Below are 16,169 nucleotides of genomic sequence, written 5' to 3'. Positions count from 1 at the left end.
TTTACAGGAGATAATGCTGCTCGCTTCTTATTTACAGTGTCACCTGAAAGTGAGAACGGGCATTTGCATGACAGTTTTGTAGCTGGCATTGTAAGGTATTTACGTGCCAGATATGCTAAACATTCATATGCCCCTGCATGCTTTGGCTACCATTCCAGAGGATATGCTTCCATGCTGATCACGCTTGTTAAAAAAAAAAGTGTTAATTAAATTTGTGACTGAACTCCTTGGGGGAGAACTGTATGTCCCCTGCTCTGTTTTACGCGCATTCTGCCATATATTTCATGTTATAGCAGTCTCGGATGATGACTCAGCACGTTATTAATTTTAAGAACACTTTCACTGCAGATTTTACAGAACACAAAGAAGGTACCAATGTGACATTTCTAAAGACAGCTACAGCACTCGACCCAAGTGCCTTCCAAAATCTGAGAGGTATGAGGTGTGGAGCATGCTTTCAGAAGTCTTAAAAGAGCAACACTCTGGTGTGGAAACTACAGTACCCAAACCACCAAAAAAGAAAGCTGCTTTGGATTGTTATTGAGCAGAAACAGTCATGAGCATGGACGCATGTCCCATGGAATGGTGGTTGAAGAATGAAGGGACATATGAATCTTTAGCACATCTGGCATGTAATATCTTGCGACGCTGTCTACAACAGTGCCATGAAAACGCCTGTTCTCACTTTCAGGTGACACTGTAAACAAGAAGCGTGCAGCATTATCTCCTCCAAACATAAATAAACTTGTTTGTCTGAGTGATTGGCTGAACAAGAAGTATGACTGAGAGGACTTGCAGGCTCTAAAATTTGACATTGCTTTGTTTTTGAATGCAGGTCTTTTTTGTACACGATTCTACATTTGTAAGTTCAACTTTCATGATAAAGAGATTGCAATACAGTACTTGTATTAGGTGAATTGAAAAATACTATTTCTTTTGTTTTTTACAATGCAAAGATTTGTAATCAAAAATAAATATAGAGTGAGCACTGTACACTTTGTATTCTGTGTTGTAATTTAAATCAATATATTTGAAAATGTAGACACCATCCAAAAATATGTAAATAAATCATATTCTATAATTATTTAGCAGTGTGATTAATCGTGATTAATTTTTTAAATTGCTTCACAGCCCTACCAGCAACACTACTGGCAGGGGAAATTCCCCACTTATCCTCTCCCCATGCTGCTGAAATCAGCTCCTCTTCACTAGGGAAGAACTGAATCCACCAAACTCAGTCAATTGTACGTTTAATCAGATGACTTTCCTAGAGATATCAAACTGTTAATTGTGATAATTAATAGGTTCCCCCTGCCAGCACTGTAATCCTAAACATGGGAACATACACAGCTGGAACCAAGGGTAATGTGAAAAAAACAAACAACTAATCATAGGCACATCTACATGTAGTCATTTCATCTTGTAAGCCATGCCATAGGTTTGAGTGGCTTCTTCAATTTTCATGGCATATTGATGCATGCCTAATAATTTCTGTAAGCTTTTGACGTGTTCAAGATTATAGTAGTCATTTGCCAGCATATACATACCAACGCTTTGCATTTTCATTTTTTTAAAGAACAAATGTATTGTACCATGTAAATATTACCATATTGCAGCTGTTAGCAGAATTGCACAATGTCAGCAGAGTTGCACATTCATTGGTTTAGCTGTCTTGCAATACTGTTTAGTTCTGAAAACTAGAAAAAAGCGCAAATCATATTTTGCATGTACACTATTCTACAGTGTAATATTATAATTTACTGCACCAATTTGTATCACCAACAAGTTTGTATAAAACAATTGTTTTTTTATTGTTATTCACAATCAAGTATCAATGTGCACACATATAGATTCAAGGCTCCCCATTTGTTCGGATTTCGTTCTAATTTCAGCAGCCAGGAAATCTTGCTCTATTAAGCTTGCTATATTCAATATAAAATAGCAATAATAGGAGTTTAAACATTAAGGGGTGCTACCATGCCATGAAAACAAAAGGGGAACCTGGCATGAATCTCAGAACAACATATACTCTTCAAAAATAAATGTGTCAAATCTGATTTTTATATACTTAAAATATCTGTACATAGGTTTTCATGTGAGAGCACTAATCTGTATAAAATCCATCTCATCCCTTTTGTCCAGCCAACTAAATGTACGCTACTTTCTTAGCTTTTTCATTGCACAGTATATTCAGAGCTCTGTTTAACAATATAATTTAAGATTATTTAATTGCATCACATTGCAATGTTCAGTTTCTCACACAACAAAAGAATCACTCAGTTACCTTTTCAATGGACTATACTCTACCATTCAAGAAAACAAACTTAAAAACAATAAAGTAGCAGCATCATCATGCAAAATACCCTTGGAAACCAACGTTCAATAATCACAAAGACATTTTGTATTCACAAGCTTTTTCATTTGAGCATTTTGAAGGATTTGGCTAGCGTTACGGAACTGCACTGCGAAGAGAGCACTGATCATTACATGGAAATTAACAGCTTTCTGAAAGGGACATGACACCGAGTTCAGGAGGAAAAAATCACTTGGTTACTCTCAAACACCTTTATATTTCAAAATTCAGTAGCTTCTTGCTTGCTTTTTTGTTTTGTTTTATTTTAAAACCAACAGTTTATGAACCTACCAAAACTTAGCTAGCCACCTGTTTTGATTAATTTTGGCAGAATAAACCACTCATTGTAAGGCATTTCAGTCTTGGTGAACTTCTGGAGAAGACTAGCCGATAGTTTCAATTCACTAAGCTGTTTTGTACGAACTGAAGTCTGCCAACTATTTATATTCTGAACACAACTGATGTTCAAAGCAGCTGTAATGGTATTAATACAATAAAAGAGGAGGGTTAAAGAAATGTGATTTCACAAGTGTTCATGTAAAAGCATATAGGGTCTGCAACAAATTCAATGCTCAGATCAAAATAAATGGAAATCATATCATACATAAGCTATTTTAAGGGGAGCCCTTTTACATGAAGTCATCAACGATACAACAATGAACACAAAAATCTTAGATTCCTCAATAAAGCACATATAGAATTCTGTTCTGATGGCAGAGATGATGCAGCATTCACACATGTTTAACGATCTGACACTCCAACATGCAGCCACTGTGGGTGCCTTTATGAATCTTTCACATAGACTGATACCAAGTTATGGGCATTGCTGTTCTTCTGCTGTCTGAATAGCTGACCCTTTGATAATGAAAGTGAGGGCTAACGTTTTGGCAGGGTCTTGATTAGTTATGCAGGTTTTGGTTTCACAGGGTCATAACTGGCCATGTCTGCTGCCAGATAACAGCCAAAGCAGGACAAACTGGATTCCTATCATAGACCAGAGTGGTGGGCTCAGTCCAGAGACCCCACCACAGTCTGACGAATCTTCCTGTTGGCAAGAAAACGAGATAGTTCAGCATTAGTTGACATTCACTCTCCAATGAAATAATCTACATTTTAGCCTGTCACTTGTTGAACTACATTGCAGGATGGATTTTGGTCTCAAATACATTGTTTTCCCTAAAATGCCATTAAAAATATTCTTGGAGGCAACAACCTGAATTTTTAAATAAAGTGTGATAGAAGGTACACCTAGAATACCCTTGTAAAAACAAAGACAAATACTCACAGACGCACTGTGTCACTCACCATAAAAAATGCAGGACGCGTGTGCATTCAGATGAGAAATAACTTGTGAAACTACTAGTGAGCCCTACATCACTCTGTTTATCTGGCCTAAAATTAACGTATTTAATTCTTTGCATTGACAATACTGTTTTTTTTCAAACACCACTTTACTGCAAGGAGAGCTGGAAGAGCAGTGAAATCTTTGTGATAAGACAAGGGAGCCTATTTAAAAAAATAGCCATTCCCAGTACTCTGTGGGCACGCCTTCAGAAGGAGTGTACTCTGTCAGACCAAATATCGCTATATTCAAGTGCTAGAACCAAATCTTGCACTGACTTACTGAATACCCTTTGAAAACTCCAAAGACTTGCTCTTCAGATCTGGCTAGACACCACCATTATGTTCTCCAATTCTGGGGCTGGCTAGGAGCTCTAACTAGCACCAGCTGATAATGGCCCACAAGGGGCTCCTTATGCCAACCAGGGATCATAGTTCTTGGACTGCACCATCCCTCCAGCCCCTTCCTCCCCCCCCAGAGATGCCCCTAAATTGCCTGTGGTTTAACTGTCATGGATGAAATATTTAAAATATTTGTGGATGTGTAATCTACACACCTTCTGGGTGCGGTGTTCTGTCCCATCTAGTGGCACCAAGACCACTTAGAGAGAGAGAGAGACTGAGTCTGCTCTATAGCCTTAGCTAACAGCCAGGTGGCTTTTGGCTCATGCACTAAGCTCCAGAGGTCCCAGGTTCGATCCTGCCCGCAGATGACCGGGATCTGTCAGTGTAACAGATGTCCTTAGGATCACAGCCCTAACTCCTGATTTGGCTGAGATGCACTTGATGCACTGGAGGCAAGGGGTAACTAAGGTGGCTTTATGGCACCCTCATGGTTCCTCAAGTCCCCAGGCTGATGTAATTTATGCCTGGCTACCCAGGGACCAGTAGGTGCTCCAGCCATGGCCTCCTCCGCCCCCCAATCAGTACCACCTGAGGATTTCCTCTTATGCCAGAGAGATTCTCAGGTAGCTGGGTAAGTCAGCTTACAGACCTATGCACCACCCCAGCAGGCAAAGCTTTTAGATTTTGCAGTGGTTTTATTCTGTATCAAGGGTAGAAGGAGCCATGCTCTCTTTATTCATGCTCTCTGTCTACCTTCTGAAATATCTCACCACAGATGGAATAAGTTATATCTGGCTCCTGCAAAATGAAATGCTCAGATATACCGATTGGAAAGCTTATTATTCAGTGTTGGAAATGCACTGAAAGCCTGATCTGTGCTGTAGAAAACAAACAAAGACACAGCCCCTGCCTCTAGATCTTAGAACTACGTTTGCTGGGCCAAACGCGCAGCTGATGTAATCTGGTTTAGCTCCATCGAAGCTACTTTGATTTAGACAACCTGAGGGTTTGGCCCATTGTATTATGTCCAGACTTATGGGGTTTGGCAACTCCAGTAACACATAACTAAAATAAACTTCAACCGAAGCTTTCGTCCTAAACTTGGCTCCTCCCAAGGTTCCCTGCAAAGATTTCTCCATCCTCGACCCCAATTTTCTCTACCCAAAGAGCCACTCGCTTATATCACGGTGGAGTTAATGAGCCACACCTGTCACAGTCAGTCAGCAACTATCAGCCACCATTTCCCTGCAGGGTCCTAAGTCCTCTTACCAGTGTAGGTACCCATGAAACTAGCCACCTGTATTACAAGAACCATCAAAAGGCTTGGTTTTGAAAAGTCTTTAATCTGCATATGGAGTGTTTTAGCCATTATCAACCTAAAAAGTTGATTTGCAACCACACTTGTCAGACAGATTTTAAAACCTCTCTCTGGAAAATCAAGGAGTTATTTCAGAGGAGAAGATGGGAGGTCCTGTGTTTTTTTCACTGCTCCAAGAGGTTAAACTGCCAAGACAAGGCAGGTTAGTGGAAGACCAGGGATATTTTTTTTATAAGTATTCAAGTGCTTCTAAAATCGTTACATCATTCTCTTGCAAAGAAAATGTCTCACGTTTGCTTCTGTTCTTTACCAGTAGCAGCAGACTACTCCTTTCATTTGTCAGCTTCAGTTCTAGTAGTTTGAGATTTTGTTTGTTGATTGTACCCTAGAAGTTCAAATTTCCAAAGGTTGCTGGTCAACAAATAAGTCACGAGTGAACTCTGTTGCATAAGTTTCTTCCTTAAAGTGAGCACCATTAGAAAGGCCATTATCAGTGATGGTTTCTTCTGATGTGGGTTCATCAACAAACAATACTCTATAGCACATTTCTGATACTTAGTCTCACATCACTGAAACGCTGCAAAGGAGGTATATCTCAAGAAATGGTTTAAGCTATTGATAGGTTTAAAGGTTTGAGATCTTTAAGTACAGAATGAGGCTGTCTGCAGCTGGACATTGAAAGGAAGGAGCACAACTCACTTCTTAGATAAAGCACATAGTAAAGCCAGGGGCTTAAAGCAAAACTGGGTATAATATGAAGGGGAATGTGTCAGATTTAGTGAAAATAGCATCTGGTTAGGATACTGGTGAACTAGGTGGATGTCCACCTATAGGAGTTACTCAGTATTCAGTTTTTCCTTCACCTTTGTGTTAGGGCAGATGGCTGGGAAGATCACACTGATAACTGAACCCTTTCATAGTTAGATATCCTTGACGTGTTGTAGCTTTCCATTGTCTATATGAGAATCATGAATAATATGCACTATTCTGGCACATTACATTAACAGTGCTGCACCTGCCAGATTGAAAAATACGGTATTTTGACTGCATGCCACTTCCGTTTCAGATAGTCTCACTGTCTGAGAGAAGTGGAAGATGGCTCAGAAACTGTGGGGTAACAAAATCTCAGGCAGAAGAGAGTATATAAGACACCCTTACCATGCTTGGGTGAGTTCGGCAGTACAAGACTAAAAACATATAAGATATATCTATTTTTTAAAAAATTAGTGAGCTTTTACTCTTTTGGGTTTTGCAGGTTGTTTCTGACTTAAATCATTTGGAGTTTCTGAGCCTAAGAACCAACTCATAGCGGAGCATGTATCTTCACAGGTTTGCTCATGACAATTCCTGAAGACATCCTCTGTGGGACTCAGATAGCTTTTTCTGCCCTAATCAAAGGTGGATTATCCATGATAAGGAAGAAATCAGTGATACTGATTTAAATTATTTGTGTTTTTTTCCCCAACAGTGTGTATTGTAAGTGGCAAGGTTCCTATGTGCTGTAACTGTGCAGATATGGGAAACAATCAAGGCTGACGAAAGAGAGGTGAGAGGAGGAATAAGCGAGAGACTGATTCTATTCTGATTTACACGTAAGGGGTGGCACCACTGAAACTAATGGAATCACACCAGTAAAAAAATGGTGTGAGAGCAGAATCTGACTCAGTGAAGCTGTTTTCCCTCACTCACCAACTCTGCTAAAGGAACGTAGTTGTTCTGGAATTTTCTGAGAACCTTCATCCCAAGATTCCTTGTATAAGTGCATCCATAAGATTAAAACATAATGATGAAGAATCTCTGAGTCATGGCCATCTCTGTTATTTTCTCCCAAGTATTAGTTTTAGATCAGTTGATAGCAAGCTGCTTCCATACTCCTTTTCCTGCTCCAGAACACGGCTGGATAACCTTTTCAAATCATTTAACTTCATGGAAGGCTGCCTGGAACTTCTCTTTCTTTCACAATCATTCTGTTATTTACAAACAATTTTCACACACTTCTTCCCATCTGCCAGCACTGTCAGACGCCGGACCTGTTCTTTTCCAATTCATAACACTACTCAGTCCTGAATCAGGATGTTTTAACTGGGACATTTTTTCTCTGTTACTAATCATTTGTAGTATGGATTTTCCCTCACCACCAAGAATCCTTTTTTGTCATTTTTTTTCCCTGCTAGGAGTGTGAGCGTTCCTGTAGTCAAAAATCACTTGCTAGTTCGCCTCGACATCAAGGGTTGAGAGGAAAGAGTGGGAAGAGAGACAAATCCAAACACTATTTCCCCTAGTTAGGCAGTCCTACCACAATAACTTTACATAGGCTTATTTTCTGGCTATACAGTAGCATCCTAATTTAGTATCTTCATGTTAGCAGTCAATGTTTTTACATAGCCACACATTTACATCAAAGTAAGTGTATCAAAATCTACTGGGGGACAGCATGAGCTGTCAAAGAAACGTGTAAATACTTGCTACCCCTTCAGAAGCACACTACAACTAAATTTAACGTCATGTTATAAAATATTATTATTATTATTATGATTAATTAGTTGTATTGCACTAGCGCTGAGGACCCCCAGTCATGGACCAGGACCCCATTGTGTTAGGTGCTATATAAACACACAACAAAAATGAAGTTCCCTGCTCCAAAGAGCTTACAATCTTGACCTTTTAACATATATAGAAGACATTTTGAAAGCTGCATGTTGTAAGGAAAGCTCCTTGATTCAGCAAAGGACAACTGAGTTTGAGGTCCATTCTTGGTCATACGTAAACGGGTTACTTTCTGCCACTAGATGGAGCCATAATTCCTATATGTACTACTTGCAGATTTCAGAGTAGCAGCCGTGTTAGTCTGTATCCGCAAAAAGAACAGGAGTACTTGTGGCACCTTAGAGACTAACAAATTTATTAGAGCATAAGCTTCCGTGGACTACAGCCCACTTCTTCGGATGCATATAGAGTCAATATATGTTCCACTCTATATGCATCCGAAGAAGTGGGCTGTAGTCCACGAAAGCTTATGCTCTAATAAATTTGTTAGTCTCTAAGGTGCCACAAGTACTCCTGTTCTTTTTACTTTCAGATTGTCCTGATCAAGAAGTCCTTTGGGTAGACTATATGCCTTTTTTTGGAAAACAGTTGTGTCACCTCACTCACCCTAGCCATCGAAAGTTTTTTTGGTGCAATATTAGTGACCTTTCTTGTGATGCCTGATGTGTTGATCATTTCACTGGTAGCCCATTTCACAAATGAAAAATTCAATTTAGTCCAATCCTGCAACATGTTAAGCAGTCTCACAGCACGCACTGGCTTTGGTGGGAGTTGAGGGAGCTCAGTATCTTACAGGAGTGCTCTGACACTTGCATGTTGTTTTCCTTTTTTTTTTGTTATTGTTATTTTTTAAAAGCAACCAAGTACAAGTACATAACAGGGATAACCCCTTTTGCTGTGCCCTCCCAAAAAGAAGACAAAAAGAAAGCTATAATTCATTAACCAGATTGTCAGCTGGTGTAAATCAGTTTGGTTTCTGTGACTTTAACAGAGCTATATAGATTTATACCAGATGAGAACCTGACCCAAATTCACAGAATTATTAAGGGCTGGACTGAGGAACAAAAAGTTAACTTTGCATCTTGCCTAGTTTCCATCTACTGCTGCTGAGAATCCATCTGTTGAAGTTGTGTTATAAGGTTTTCCTTCCATGGGAGTTTTGGAATGCCAACACTGGATTGGGCCATTGGCAATTTAATTTATGGGCAGATTCTGCTAAACTTATGAATGATTAGTACCTTAATTGATTTCAATAAAGCTACTTATAGAGGAAGGCACTACTCAACGTGAATAAAGATGTCAGAATCTGGTCTTCATGTTTTACATGGGGCTGATGTTGGAGAGGAACTTTAATTCTTCCTCCCAATCTTGAACTGCACCTATTCAACTGCCTATGTTTACTAGTCATGAAACTGTTTAATACAGAGGTGGGCAAACTACGGCACATCCAGCCAGCGGGACTGTTCTGCCCGGCCCCTGAGCTCCTGGCCCGGGAGGCTAGCCCGGGTGCAATGCTCTGGGCAGCAGGTCTGTGAGCTCCTGGGGCAGCGGAGCTGCAGAGGCATGCCGCAAGCCACCGGTGCTCCAGGCAGCGTGGTAAGGGGGCAGGGAGCAGAGGAGGGGGGTTGGATAGAGGGTAGGGGAGTTCGGGGGGTGATCAGGGGCCGGGGGTGTGGATAGGGGTGAGGGCGGTCAGAGGGTGGGGAACAGGGGGCTTGAATGGGGGTGGGGGTTCCGGGGGAGGTCAGGGAGAAGGGGTGGTTGGATGGGGCAGGGGTCCCAGGGGCAGGGAGGCAGTCAGGAGGGGTTGTATGGGGCGGCAGGGGGCAGTCAGGGGCGGGGTTTTGGGGACGGTCAGGGAGTGGGGGCGGGGGATGGAGAAGGGGACCCAGGGGGGCAGTCAGGAATGAGAGGAGGGGTTGGATGGGGCAGCAGGGGGTAGTTGGGATGGGAGTTCCGGGGGCGGTCAGGGAACGGGGGGGTTCAATGGGGGCGGGGGTTCCGGGGGAGGTCAGGGAGAAGGGGTGGTTGGATGGGGCAGGGGTCCCGGGGGGGCCATCAGGGGGCGAGAAGCAGGGGGAGGTCAGATAGGGGGCGGGGCTGGGCACGCCTGGCTGGTTGGGATGGCACAGCCTTCCCTAACTGGCCCTCCATACAATTTCTGAAACCCGATAAGGCCCTCAGGCCAAAAAGTTTGCCCGCCCCTGGTTTAATACGTTATGTGAAGTTCAGAAAAAAACAGCTATCAAACTAAGCATGAAGTTTTTTTTTATTAACGTCCAAGTGATTTAGCTTTTTCCAACACTAAAGGCAGTAAAGAAGATGAACTCTTACAACTGATTTGTTTTAGTTTTTTTTTACCTAGTTATAAATATCACCCTATCGCCATAACTCTATATACTTAACCTTTCAAAAAATTATCTAAAACATTGCTGAAAATATTTTTAGAACATTTAGAAACAAATTTAATGTATCTACTGTATTTTAACATTGAAACTTAATTCCCATCATATTATAATGATTCTCTTTGTTCTTTTCATTGTTCATAGCTTTACATTAATAGTCATGGTAGCATCTCCCTCTAGTGGTCTGCTGAGAAGTTATACCAATACTGATATCTATATTCTGACACTCTTCCACTGTACGAGGAACATGCTTTATGATATTACTCAGATCATCGGTTCTTTGGTATATTAGCAATAATGGGAGCTCAGAGTTTCCAAACTAATAAACATAACATGGAGACAAAGATTGAGCTCTCTTTATGAACCCTGATGTCTCCATACACTAGTATTCTAGACTCATAGTGCTGAATCTTGTGTTCTGAAACATATATCAATATTTTTATTAGAAGCAAAAGTTCTCTTGTATCTTTACTAGCCAATGACACTGTGTTTTGCTGGATATTAGGTTAAAAAAAGTAAACAAATTTTTTTTATTCCTAATAACAAGCAATGAGTGTTATTATTTTGATCATCAACCTCTGTATGGACTTGGTGACACTGTGAACTTCTCCTAATGTTCTCCACAGCAATGATTTTGGCAAACCCTAAAGACAGCATTCAGTTATGCTGTGCCATGTATAGTTTTAGATTTGCAGGAACTGTAGTCTCTTCCAACTACTTTGTACCTCTGCTTATTTCTATGCAGAAAGTTTGTCCTAGATGTCTTCCTCATTTTCATCTTTACCAGGAACATAGGAAGCAATAAACATTTTGAAGTGCTAGCACGGAAGGTAATGACAGCGATATGAAAGAAGCTCAAATATTGCAGCTCTACAAAGCGGGCAGGTTCCTGACTCTATGGGGGCGATCCTCACAGTTCTATTAATTCTGATTTACAAGGCTCTGGGCAAGGCTTTTTAATTTTTAATTTTTCCTTAAATTGCTACAGGAATTTGTTCCAGATTGCTGTTTTGGGGACCCATTTCATTTCATTTTCTTTCGTGGGCTTAGTTAGTAAAAAAGATTGTTACTCTTTTATGCAAAGAACAAAAACAAAACAAAACAAAAATTAGAGAAAGTAACTGACCATCCACACCATATGAAAACTTGCAGAAAAATGAAGGTAGGAGCGGACATCATGGCAGAGGCACGACTCGTTGTGCATATAGGCTGATCCTATTAATAACGGGCAAAGTAGCAAGTAGAGGAAAGGAAAGAAAACACAGAAAAAAAAGACATACAAGATGAGATTTCATGCAGTTTGCTGGCAGTTAGCAGAGTTAATGTGAAAGCATCCACTCAAGAGCAAATAAACTTAACCAAAATATTCCACTGTTACAGAGAACACATGACTTACACACCAATTAGCACATCAAGCTAGTAAGCAAGAGTTGTACTTTCACACACAATAGCACCTGGATTGTCATCTGTTGGAAAAGTTCATACGATTAGGACTGTTTTTCAGTCCCTGTGGAAGCCAATTGTTTTGCATTTGCTGATCAAAAAGAAAGGTTTTTTTTAACATAATATTTTGTTTGTGAACACAAGAGGGTTTGAAAGAAAATCCATTCACCCCCAAGGCTTAGGCTTGTGTAAGCATCATGAACATCTGAGACATTACGTCTCCTTGGATTTAGCTATATCAAGACCCAGCACACTGTAACAACAGGATCAAACAGTGGCACTGGCAATTGCTTTTACAAAACCATTTGTCTGGTCCTCTTCGTTGAAAATAAGCCCTCTAGATTTCTGGCTACTAAATAAAGGAAGGACGGGTTTAGGAATATAGACAGGTATTCAACATGAAACAATTAATGGTTCCTAAAAAAGTAAAAATTTACTACTAAATTGCCTTCTGCAAATTCTGCAAACCCCTCATAGCTATTAACTCATTTGGTGTAAAAGCAGGTTCTAAAAAAAAGTAAATCTACAGTTTTGGGGTCAAATGCTTCAAAATGCCAAGTACCCTCAATACCCACTGTCTTCACTGAAGGCTGGAGAGCTCTCTTCACCTTGCATGATTGGGCCCTGAGAGAAGACAGCATTATGGATAAGGAGTAACCACTGCGATTTGCATTTTTAGATAACACACAGTTCAACAACCTATCAGTTAAGATTTGACATAACATTTTCGATTGCTTTTCTCTATTTCATACAGTATTTAAAAATGAAAGCGAAAAGGCTAACTAATTATCCCTCTATTTTTTCTTCACTGCAGAATGGATTTGCATTCCTAAGAGGCATGACATCCTGAAATAGAATGCTTTAAGGTCCAGATTTTTACAGGCATTTAGGTGTCTAGCTGCCTTTAAAAATCTGGCCCTAAGTATCTTTTCAGTATTCAGAAATACCAATGAACAAAGCTTATAGATTAGAGAAATAACCAGGATAACCATCTGAGTGCTTCCCAGAGCCATGGGGGAATTGTCTTTGGCACCATCATGTGCAGAGCTCTAGATTTCTTGACTTATTACTACTGCCAGGAATCATGTGTGAAAGTGCGGTGTTTACAAGAAAGGCAGATAAGAAAGCAGCTGTTAATTTTATGATAATCATGGAACATTTGAAATAAAGTGACTATGGTTCAGAGTGAACAGTATGTTTAATGAGAGATAGGTTACATAATCAGATGTCAGGTACACTAAAACATAGGGTTTATTGTTGTTCTGAAACATCTCCTATAACTGCTTTTACATGGAAAGACACTATCTCAGAATCTTAATGCCTTAAGAGTTCAACCTTACCGCATTATCGTTATCAAAGCAGACATCAGGCCCCTTTCGGTATCTGGGCTGCTTCACCATTTCACAAGGATTTGGCCCTTCATCTGATCTTTGGCTAAGGAATGTAACATTCTTTTCCTGTGTACAACACATTAGCAGCAGCAGCAGCAACATTTATTTTTTATTTTTACTATCACAAGCAGTTTAAGTGGTGTCAAATACTTATGGCCTCGTTCGTGACACATACTTTGCCAGCCATGGCTTTGTGATGATGTTGGTCGCATCACATTAACCACTCACTGTTACTGTTCCCTATTAAAGAAAATGGAATTAATAGAAAAATGTGCTTTGTTTTGACTTGAGCAAGACTTTTGATACTGTCTCACATGACCTTCTCATAAACAAACTAGGGAAATGCAACCTAGATGGAGCTACTATAAGGTGGGTGCATAACTGGCTAGAAAACCGTTCCCAGAGAGTAGTTATCAGTGATTCACAGTCAAGGGCATAGCGAGGGGGGTCCCACAGGGATCAGTCCTGGGTCTGGTTCTGTTCAATAGCTTTGTCAATAATTTAGATAATGGCATAGAGAGTACACTTATGAAGTTTGTGGATGATACCAAACAGGGAGGGATTGCAAGGAGGATTAGATTAAAATTCAAAATGAGCTGGGCAAACTGGAGAAATGATCTGAAGTAAATAGGATGAAATTCAATAAGGACAAATGCAAAGTACTCCACTTAGGAAGGAACAATCAGTTGCATACATTCAAAATGGGAAATGACTATCTATCCCACTATCCCCACGAACATGATACAGTTCTGTGGTGATCTGGAAGCCTACTTTCGTCGTCTCCGACTCAAGGAATATTTTCAACGCACCACTGAACAGTGCACTGACCCACAGGAACCCTCCTACCAACACTACAAGAAGAAGAACTCTGCGTGGACTCCTCCTGATGGTCGAAATGACAGAGTGGACCTCTACATAGAGTGTTTCCGCAGACGTGCACAGGCTGAAATTGTGGACAAACAACATCACTTGTCCCATAACCTCAGCCGTACAGAACGCAATGCCATCCACAGCCTCAGAAACAACTCTGACATTATCATCAAAGGGGCTGACAAAGGAGGTGCTGTAGTCATAATGAACAGGTCAGATTATGAACAGGAGGCTGCCAGGCAACTCTCCAAGACCACATTCTACAGGCCACTATCCTCTGATCCCACTGAGGAATACCAAAAGAAACTACACCATCTGCTCAAGAAACTCCTAGCTACAGTACGGGAACAAATCTACATGGACACACCCCCAGAACCCCGACCAGGGGTATTCTATCTGCTACGCAAGATCCATAAACCCGGAAACCCTGGACGCCCCATCATCTCAGGCATTGGCACTCTGACAGCAGGATTATCTGGCTATTTGGACTCTCTCCTCAGGCCCTATGCTACCAGCACTCCCAGCTATCTTCGAGACACCACCGACTTCCTGAGGAAACTACAATGCATTGATGTTCTTCCTGAAAACACCATCCTGGCCACCATGGATGTAGAAGCACTTTATACCAATATTCCACATGAGGATGGACTACAAGCTGTCAGGAACAGTATCCCTGATGAGGCCACAGCAAGCCTGGTGGCTGAGCTTTGTGACTTTGTCCTCACCCACAACCACTTCAGATTTGGGGACAACTTATACCTTCAAGTCAGTGGCACTGCTATGGGTACTCGCATGGCCCCACAGTATGCCAACATTTTTATGGCTGACTTAGAACAACGCTTCCTCAGCTCTCGTCCCCTAGTGCCCCTCCTCTACTTGCGCTAAATTGATGACATCTTCATCATATGGACCCACGGAAAGGAGGCCCTTGAAGAATTCCACCTGGACTTCAACAATTTCCACCCCACCATCAACCTCAGCCTGGACCAGTCCACACAAGAGATCCACTTCCTGGACACTACAGCACAAATAAGTGATGGTCACATAAACACCACCCTATACCGGAAACCTACTGACCGCTATACTTACCTACATGCCTCCAGCTTCCATCCAAGACACATCACACGATCCATTGTCTACAGCCAAGCCCTAAGATACAACCGAATTTGCTCCAACCCTTCAGACAGAGACAAACACCTACAAGATCTTTATCAAGCATTCGTAAAACTACAATACCCACCTGGGGAAGTGAGGAAACAGATTGACAGAGCAAGACGGGTACCCAGAAATCACCTACTACAGGACAGGCCCAACAAGGACAATAACAGAACACCACTGGCCATCACATACAGCCCCCAGCTAAAACCTCTCCAGCGCATTATCCACGATCTACAACCTATCCTGGAAAATGATCCCTCACTCTCACAGACCTTGGGAGGCAGGCCAGTCCTCGCTTACAGACAACCCCCCAACCTGAAGCAAATACTCACCAGCAACTACACACCACACCACAAAAACACCAACCCAGGAACCTATCCCTGTAGCAAACCTCGTTGCCTACTCTGTCCCCATATCTACTCTGGCAACAGCATCAGAGGACCCAACCACATCAGCCACACCATCAGGGGCTTATTCACCTGCACATCCACTAATGTCATATATGCCATCATGTGCCAGCAATGCCCCTCTGCCATGTACATTGGCCAAACCGGACAGTCCCTCCACAAAAGAATAAATGGACACAAATCGGACATCAGGAATGGTAACATACATAAGCCAGTAAGTGAACACTTCAATCTCCCTGGTCATTCTGTTACAGATTTAAAAGTCACTATCATTGAACAAAAAAACTTCAGAAACAGACTTCAAAGAGAAACAGCAGAACTAAAATTCATTTGCAAATTCAACACCATTAATCTGGGCTTGAATAGGGACTGGGAGTGGCTGGCTCACTACAGAAGCAGCTTTTCCTCTCCTGGAATTGACACCTCCTCATCTATTATTGGGAGTGGACTACATCCACCCTGATTGAATTGGCCCTGTCAACACTGGTTCTCCACTTGTGAAGTAACTCCCTGCTCTCCATGTGTCAGTATATAATGTCTGCATCTGTAACTTTCACTCTATGCATCCGAAGAAGTGAGGTTTTTACTCAC

The 16,169-nt window shown here is 41.3% G+C and overlaps 1 protein-coding gene across 7 annotated transcripts in view; it reads right to left on the bottom strand.

Moving 5' to 3' along the window:
* Positions 1-1,792: 1,792 nt before the first annotated feature.
* Positions 1,793-16,169, bottom strand: part of CACNA2D1 (calcium voltage-gated channel auxiliary subunit alpha2delta 1) — a 660,196-nt gene continuing 645,819 nt past the window's right edge. For 5 of the 7 annotated variants that reach the window (XM_065553645.1, XM_008178507.4, XM_065553653.1 and 2 more), the window contains 3 exons: positions 13,093-13,175; positions 11,436-11,524; positions 1,793-3,398 (listed from right to left, as the gene is read on the bottom strand). In XM_065553645.1, coding sequence (XP_065409717.1) covers positions 3,362-3,398; positions 11,436-11,524; positions 13,093-13,175 — 209 coding nt within the window. In that variant the 3' untranslated portion in view covers positions 1,793-3,361. The remainder of the gene's footprint in view (positions 3,399-11,435; positions 11,525-13,092; positions 13,176-16,169) is intronic. The other 2 variants (XM_065553650.1, XM_005296963.5) reach the window with 1 other exon arrangement.

The sequence above is a fragment of the Chrysemys picta genome, chromosome 1, assembly GCF_011386835.1.
Source record: "Chrysemys picta bellii isolate R12L10 chromosome 1, ASM1138683v2, whole genome shotgun sequence".
Taxonomy (NCBI): Eukaryota; Metazoa; Chordata; order Testudines; family Emydidae; genus Chrysemys; species Chrysemys picta.
The sequence above is the reverse complement of the archived record's forward strand: the minus strand, read 5'-3'. Positions and strand labels throughout refer to the sequence as shown.